Source organism: Capricornis sumatraensis, chromosome 4 (genome assembly GCF_032405125.1).
Source record: "Capricornis sumatraensis isolate serow.1 chromosome 4, serow.2, whole genome shotgun sequence".
Taxonomy (NCBI): Eukaryota; Metazoa; Chordata; class Mammalia; order Artiodactyla; family Bovidae; genus Capricornis; species Capricornis sumatraensis.
Genome location: NC_091072.1, coordinates 89,562,567 through 89,570,987, shown reverse-complemented (window position 1 = coordinate 89,570,987; position 8,421 = coordinate 89,562,567). Strand labels below are relative to the sequence as shown.

At 39.3% G+C, this 8,421-nt stretch overlaps 1 protein-coding gene across 1 annotated transcript in view; it reads left to right on the top strand.

Annotated features, from left to right (window-relative positions):
* The first annotated feature begins 2,055 nt into the window (after positions 1-2,055).
* Positions 2,056-8,421, top strand: part of NUP107 (nucleoporin 107) — a 47,527-nt gene continuing 41,161 nt past the window's right edge. Inside the window, exons 1-5 of the mRNA XM_068970658.1 lie at positions 2,056-2,125; positions 3,886-3,977; positions 4,694-4,780; positions 5,412-5,527; positions 7,641-7,785. Of these exons, the coding sequence (XP_068826759.1) occupies positions 2,118-2,125; positions 3,886-3,977; positions 4,694-4,780; positions 5,412-5,527; positions 7,641-7,785 (448 nt within the window). The 5' untranslated portion in view covers positions 2,056-2,117. The remainder of the gene's footprint in view (positions 2,126-3,885; positions 3,978-4,693; positions 4,781-5,411; positions 5,528-7,640; positions 7,786-8,421) is intronic.

The window sequence follows — 8,421 nt, the reverse complement described above, 5'->3', positions numbered from 1 at the left end:
AATTCTCCAGGCCAGAATACTGAAGTGGGTAGCCTTTCCCTTCTCCAGAGGATATTCCCAACCCAGGGATCGAACCCAGGTCTCCCACATTGCAGGTGGATTCTTTGCCAGCTGAGCCACAAGGGAAGCCTGAGCCTTATAAGCTTATTGTAATATATTAGCATCTAAATAATAGTTGCCATGACAGTTCTGAGGCCCACCCACTGTAAAAGGTCATCAAGTGGTGGTGGCCTAATTCCTTGAAATCCTCCTGCCTTCCCCAAAATAGTTCAAATAATTCTTCCACTTGTTAGCCTATGAAATTACTGCTGCTGATTAGTTACTAAATCATGTCTGAATCTTTTGGGACCTCATAGACTATAGCTCTACAGGCTCCTCTGTCCATGGATTCTCCAGGCAAGAATACTGGAGTGGGTTGCCATTTCCTTCTCCATGGTATCTTCCTGACCCAGGATAGAACCGTCTCCTGCTTAGCAAGCAGATTCTTTACACTGAGCCACCTGGAAAGCCCCGGTCTATGAAATTACCCAGCCCATAGAAATCATTCCTTATTTCTCGGCTTGCTGTTGCCTTTTGAATGAGGCACTTTTAATTTTTAATTTTTTGATGTGGACCATTTTTAAAGTCTTTATTGAATTTGTTACAATGTTGCTTCTGTTGTTTATGTTCTGGGCTTTTGTTGTTGTTGTTGTTTTGGCTCAGAGCCATGTGGGATCTCAGCTCCCGGACCAGGGATGAAAACTACACCCATTTCAGTGGAAGGCAAAGTCTTAACAATTGGACCTCCAGGGTAGTTTCCTGGTACACTTTTTACACAAATGTTCCCTCTTTACATATGAACTGAACCTTGGAGGTAATCCTTTGGTCCAAACTGCTCTTCCCTTTTACTGTGTGCCTTATGGTCAATCAATGCAAACACATTTTACAATAAAACACTTTACAATTCATTTGCCAGGGGACACATGGCAAGAACCTGAAACAGGCTCCTACTTTGAATAAACCTGATTCCAGTACTGACAAAAAAACATTAAGGCCACATTTCATTTTCCATTAAGAGACAAGTACTCTTTTGTACAAGAAAAATTAAAATATGGAAAAAAAAAGAGGGTACTAGGGTGAGACTCAAATAGTTACTGATGGAGGAGAAAATTAACATTTCGATGACTACTATGTGCGATGCACCTTTGACATCTCGTTTTAATCCTCCCAAGAACTCTGTGATGAACGCGTTATCTCCATTTTACAGGCAAGGAATCTGCAGCGCCGGGGTTTCTAACCTAGATGGAGCTCAACGCCACGTTTTTTCAAAACCCCACGCTGTCTCAGCAGGAATTAGGTATGAAGAAGTCCTCCTGGAACGACATTTCCCAGGATTAGGGTGGAATATATCAACAAATGCCTAAGGAAAACGTAAACTTATTCCTTTAGGGCTAGAATATACAGCTTTTTGACTACTGCACTTTGAAATAGAGGGCGATACCAACACCTTTTACACTTTTTAAGACAGGTGATCATTTTCTCCTTAATAGGGAAATATACCAAGTAAAGAATAATTAGCCACTATGGAAAACAGTTTCCAAAACTGTAAGGGGTTTACACTTCAGCTCAAACAAGGTGAGTACAGTCAGAGATATAAGAACCTCCAAGATGTAGAGCAGAGCCAGCACGTCTGAATTCAACGACCAGGGTGTTTCCCATAGAGTATGAGGAAATGGCTTCACGTTTTTCTATACCATCAATATACATCAGGACCTCTAGTAGGACACCGGCGCCTGGACCACGCCCACAAATGTCAGTCAAGCAAAGTGGCGGCCGCGCAGCACGGATAAACGACCAGGCCCCGCCTCCTACTGCACTTCTACCCCGCCCCTGGTCCGGCTCTGCAACAGCCCGGAGCCGTTAATCGCCGACACAACTTTGCGCCTGCGCAGACCGAAAGTGCGGCTTTGTGCATGTGCCTAGAGGGAAAGTTGGTTCTTTTCCCCTCCCACCCCTCGCGAGAACATGAGAACTTGCTTCCGGGTCGAAGGGTTTACTTCCGGTGAGCGGGTAGGCTGAAACGCGGTGGCTAAACTGGAGCTGAGTTTGCAAAGTTCTCGGTGGAGAAGGCTGTAGCCATGGACAGGTAAGTTCTGGTGGTGAAGGCTGAAGTCGATCACTTTCCTCTCCAGCGTGTTGGAGGAATGAAACAGGTGAAACCCGACTCAGAGGAAGCAGACGAGGGCCTGGGTGCTGATCCTAGGCATCCTTTTCCGGCTGGGAGACTGCAGCTAAGGGAGAAAGGCCTCTTGGGCCGGGGACGGATATGGTCCTTGCCAAGATCCTTGAATAACTCATCTTTATGTAGGGGCCTGATGAGTTATTCAAGGATCTTGCCCTCGGGGAATGTATGGTGAAGGAGACGACGGAGCAGTGCGGAATGATAAGTGTTTTGTACTACTTTGTGGGAAAGGAGCTGTGAAGTCTCCTTGTCATGGAAAGTATCAGGAAGACCTCTCAAAGGACGATACATTCTAGGTGGTCTTTGAATAGTGGCAGTAGCCTACATCAAGTGCCTTAACCGCTTTAAATATATTATTGTTATTGTTCGGTGGCTAAGTGGTGTCCGATTTTTGCGACCCCATGAACTGCAGCCGGCCAGGCTTCACTGTCCATGGGATTCTCCACACAAGAATATTGGAGTGGGTTGCCATGTCCTCCCCCAGGGGATCTTCCCGACCCAGAAATCGAACTCGCGTCTCCTGCTTTGCCGGCGGGGGGTGGGGGGGTGGGGTGTGTGTGTGTGTGTGTGTGTGTGTGTGTGTGTGTGTGTGTGTGTGTGTGTGTGTGTGGAAGCATTTGTGATGCTATATTAGCTATTTTAATCCTTCTAACAATCCTATGAAGGTAGCTACTGTGATCCTCTTTTCATACATAGCATTGAGGCTAAAAGAGGTTAAGGAACTTGATCAGTTAGGAAGCTAACAAAGGAAGCTAAGAACCAAGTTGCCAACCTGGTGTTTCTAGATTCTAGGGGGCTGTTTGATTAGTAAGTATTCACCAGATAGACCAAAGAGGTGAATGTGGGCCTCTGAAAAGAATGCCTACAAAGGTATAAAGGTGTAAGGATATGAAAGTGTAGCTTAATGGTCACATGCAGTGTGTGTTTGTATGAAAGTGATGTTTGTGGCTGAACTGGTAAGCTGGGGTCAGATTATAAGAGCCATGGTAGGAAATTTGGACTTGATTCTGTAGGCCAGAGATATCTATCTGAAGATTTCAAGTGGAGGAAATGCACATTAGATTCTTAAGATACAGGTCTCATAATACACACAATTTATTTTCTAGACTTTGGGCTGAGAATGTCTGTGACTATAATAGTGCTGAGACAGGCGACACCCTTAGTGTACTCTGGGAAGAAAAGCTTGAAGGATCATTTCTTTCCAATTTATTAGATTTATTTTTTATTTAGTTTCCCAAGTCACCAGCTTAGAAGTATCCATGGTTTGAAGTACTTTGGAGACTACAGACATCCTTTTAAGAGTTCCTGCGACTTTAGGAACCTCCTCAATCCAACGAAGACAGGTTTATCTTCACGAAGCAATTATTTAAAGCAGTGTTAGAATATAGATTTAGATTCCAAGTGTTAAAATAATTCCAGAGGAGGAAAAAATTAACAAGTAAGTCAGAGAAGACTTTATGCGGGTAAAATTTGAGCAGGACTTTGAGAGATAAGCTGGATTTGGAATCAGAGAAGTATTAGCAACAAAAAAACAAGACTTGGCAGTTGTGATAATCTATGCCTTGATTGACTTAGGATCCTTTGCTTCAGTGATAATGATAGAAGTTTTTTGCAAATGCTCCTTTCTCATTTCATTCATGTGAATTTGATTATTGCCATTTTAGGAGTGGCTTTGGAGAGATGTCATCTCCTGTGATCCGGGAGGCAGAGGTGACTCGGACTGCACGCAAACAGAGTGCCCAAAAAAGAGCTTTAAGTATCCTTTGCATTTTAAGCATCATTATAAAAATTGTAACATGTTTGGAATTAGCATTATAGACTTCATAGTGATATTAAACACTAGCTGCAATAAAATACTGTGGAAATTAATTTTTTTTAATTCTCCAGATGTATTTGGTAAATATGATGCTGAAATTCAGTGAGATTCATATTTCCTTGAAAATAAGGATGTTCCATTTTACTGCTAACTATCATGTGGTTAGCTTTTGCTGAGATTAGATTTTCTTTATTATTTGAGTTCTAAGAACTCTTAGTTCAGTGTATGGTAACCTAAGACTTGAGCACTTAGTTCAAGACTGTAGTAACTGATAACTAGAATTTAAAGGGGAAAAGGAATTATTTACTGTTTGCATAGAAAATATGGTAGCTATAAAATACCTTGTCCTTGAAAAACATATTCCCATATTTTGTATAGTATAAATATGGTTCATGCTGGGAGGGATTTGGGGCAGGAGGAGAAGGGGATGACAGAGGATGAGATGGCTGGATGGCATCACCAGCTCTATGGACATGAGTTTAGATAAACTCTGGGAGTTGGTGATGGACTGGGAGGCCTGGCATGCTGCGATTCATGAGGTCGCAAAGAGTCGGACACGACTGAGCGACTGAACTGAACTGAACTGAAATATGGTTCATTCTAACTTTAGTGATGTTTTTTTCTATACGAAAAACTTTCTTTAACATTTCCTGTAGTTCGCGCAGCCCAAGATGAAATTTTTTCTAATACCACTCCAAGAAACCAGGTTATGCCCCGAACTCCGAGCTCATTTCGACGACCTTGTAAGATTTTTTTGCTTTTAAAGCATTTAATAATGATAATAGTAATAGCAGCTAATACTGTAATATATATTATATTTTATGTTATTTTTAATTAAGAGCAAATAATAGGGATTGCACTTACTATTTGTTGAACTCTTACCATGTGTAAGGCTTTACATAATTGCATAATAGCTGTGAAGTAGATATTGTCTCTATTTTGCCAAATCTGAACATGAGAACTAGAGAAGATGATTAATGCATATAAAATGTAAGTAATGGAACCAAAATTCAAATCATAATCTGCTTACTTCAGAGTCCATGTCCTTTATACTATAGTATGCTTTATAAAATTAGAATTTGATAAATTCATGAACTCATGAGTGTCTTTTTTTTTTTTTAATGTTCAGTTACGTTATAATGACAGCATTTCTGTTTGCAGTAAAATTTTTTTGGTGGGCTCAGTAGTACCAAAAGTTCGTATTTAGAAAAATAAGTTAAATCTTCATATTATAGAAATGTTAATATTGAAAGTATATTTGGTTAGAATCTAAATAATTGAAAAGTGAAAATTGTTTGTTTTTATTTGCTTGTTTCATTTTCATGATCAATGCTCATGCACTTCAAATTCTTTTTACTAACTTCTTGCTTGTAGTTACTCCACCAAGCCGGAGCTTACTGAGGCAACCAGATGTATCCTGCATTCTTGGAACTGGAGGGAGGTCTCCCCGGCTTACACAGTCTTCAGGGTTCTTGGGAAATCTGTCTATGGTATGTAGAAAAATGGGGCTGAAATTTTCTCCCTTTTTTTAAGTATGGCATGATATTTAGCTAAAAAATTTTTAATGAGAATTGAAGTCTTATTCATAATTAAAGTAACTCAGTTATGTAGGTTGAAATCATTTTTTGGTTAGACTTCCAGAAAACTGAGACCCATAAGCATCTCACATCATAGGTGGAAACTGTGACACCAGCAGCAGTTAGATGCAGATAAAATGTATTAATCTGACAGTTTACTGATCAGAATAAATAAATTCTGATTGGTTGCTAGTGGCTGTAAAAACTGAACCCTGTTTTGAAGCATAGAAGAGGAGGCCAAGAGTAAGCAATGAAGACTGGTATAAGGAAGAAAAACAAAGCATTAAAGGAGAGAAAAGAGAAAATTTGAGGAAAAGTAAGTGAGACACTCTTCAGGAGTCATTATGATACAGTATTTAAAATAACAAAAGAAATGTCATATTGTGATGCAGAATGACCTGACCTGGGTGCTTAAAATACCCTATAGAGAAAGAAAGAATTGTGCCTAACTGAGACGATGAAAACGGAAGAGTTTTGTTAGACTAGTAGAGTGTTATGGCTCATTTAGTTCCAAGAACAAGTTGAAAAGGGCTCTTTATTTGGCTCTGTGGTTATTGAAAAAACAGAGAGAGTTTTACACACACCAGAAATGGCTCTGTGGTTATTGAAAAAACAGAGTTTTACACACACCAGAAATTGTCTAAATTATGTGTTTTCAAAGGAATGGTTTTGCATATTAAACCTCTCCTTGTCTTAGAAGGTTAAATCAATCTTTGAAATATTTTAGAGTGTTAGTATCTTAACAGTGATTTAGTCATTGAACAGTTTTATTCTGGTTATGAAGCTGGTTTATTTTGGCAACGTTTATTCTTATTCTACTTAAAAACATGAGTGAATTGACTGCTTCTAGGTTTCAACATAAGATGATGACTTTTATAATTTAGTGCTTCAGAACTGCAAGTTTAATAGTAAAATTATTACTCTTCTAAAGGCCAGGCCACCTCATGCGAAGAGTTGACTCATTGGAAAAGACTGATACTGGGAGGGATTGGGGGCAGGAGGAGAAGGGGATGACAGAGGATGAGATGGCTGGATGGCATTACCCACTCGATGGACATGAGTTTGAGTGAACTCCAGAAGTTGGTGATGGACAGGGAGGCCTGGCGTGCTGCGATTCATGGGGTCGCAAAGAGTCGGACATGATTGCGTGACTGAACTGAACTGAACTGAAAGGCCAGAATAGAGTAAATATGTATTGATTATCACAGAATGTTTGGAAGTTACTTTGTAGTAAAAAATGTTTTCTTGATTTTGTTTTGCCAATTTTAGTATCAGTTATGAGAGGTGGTTGAAGGAAGTACAGTTATTTGTTACCTTGGTTGAGTTTAAGTACACCATGTGTCTACCTACAAAACATTTTTATGAATGCAGAATATCACTACTGTGTAAGATTTTCAGTTTGATCTGGGTGCTAATGATGATGAGTACCCAGAAGGAAATCAGTCTTGTGGTAGCTGAAGCTAAACTCTCCTCAGCCCATAGTTACTATCTCATTAATATATAGGGTCCCAGCACCCATCTTTAGCATTTTCCCTTGGGGAGACTAATTTAAAGGTACATTTTTATTGTTGCTCATGCCTGGATTTTTTAACACATTGCATTTGCTTGGTATGTCTCAAGTACTTAAATCTGTTAGGTTTCTAAATCATCCTTTTTTTTCATTACCATTTATTTGTTTAAGAAACTGAGTCATTCATCCCATAATATTTCCCAAAATTAAAAAATTGATTTAAAGTAGTCCTAGAGAGTAAAATTCATGAACAGAGGAGCCTGGTGGGCTACAGTCTATGGAGTCATGAAGAGTTGGACACAACTGAGTGACTAACACTTTCACTAGAGCATAAAAGAATGGAGTAGTGCAAAGAAGAAAACACAGCCATAATATCCTTAACAAAAGAATCATGTAGTTATCTTTTAAAAGTGAAAAACACATACTTTTTTTAAAAAAAATGTTAATAGTATTAAAGTCTTTATTCACTCAGTGCCAATAACTACATTACTCTTCTGTATCTCCTTTATCTTTTAGGTGACTAACCTGGATGACAGTAACTGGGCCACTGCTTTCTCATCACAGCGTGCAGGGCTGTTCACAAACGCAGAGCCCCACAGTGTAACAGAGGACGTTACCCTCAGTGCTGTAATGTTACGAGAGGATGATCCTGGAGAAGCTGGTAAAATAGCTTTGGTCTTTGTTTATAACACAGTAGTTTGTCATTTTACTAACATCAAGGAAATCATCTCCTATTCCTGAATATTTAAAAATATTTTTTGTTATGCTTATTAGTTATAGTAATGGCTGTGCCACTTGATAATGGGTTAGCCAAATTTGTTTGGGTTTTTCAGTGAAATTTTTGGCCAACCCAGTAGTAACTCTAGAAGGTTGAGAACCTCACCTTAGTTCTCAGTTGGAGCAGCATCCTGCCATTTAATCTTTTCAGTGTAAATAGCTCCCTGTTAGGTTATTAGACTAGTTGCTAATGCTTATATTCTTTCCAAACTTGTGCTGTTGAGAGAGCTTCTCTTTTTGTTTAATTTTTATCTGACATTGTTGACATGTTTTGTTTTGGCCTGAATGCTAATGCTGTTTCTTCAAATAGTATTGTGACCATTCTGACTTTAGGCTGGTTATTACCATTCCCTTTTGGAAAAAAGCATTTGCTTTTAGTGTGTTTATACCTGCACATTATGACATAGATTCTTCGTTAATTTATCATTATAGACTAACATATATGAGTGCTAGTCAGTATGCTTACCACTGTATGCACGATCGGAGAAGGCAGTGGCACCCCACTCCAGTACTTTTGCCT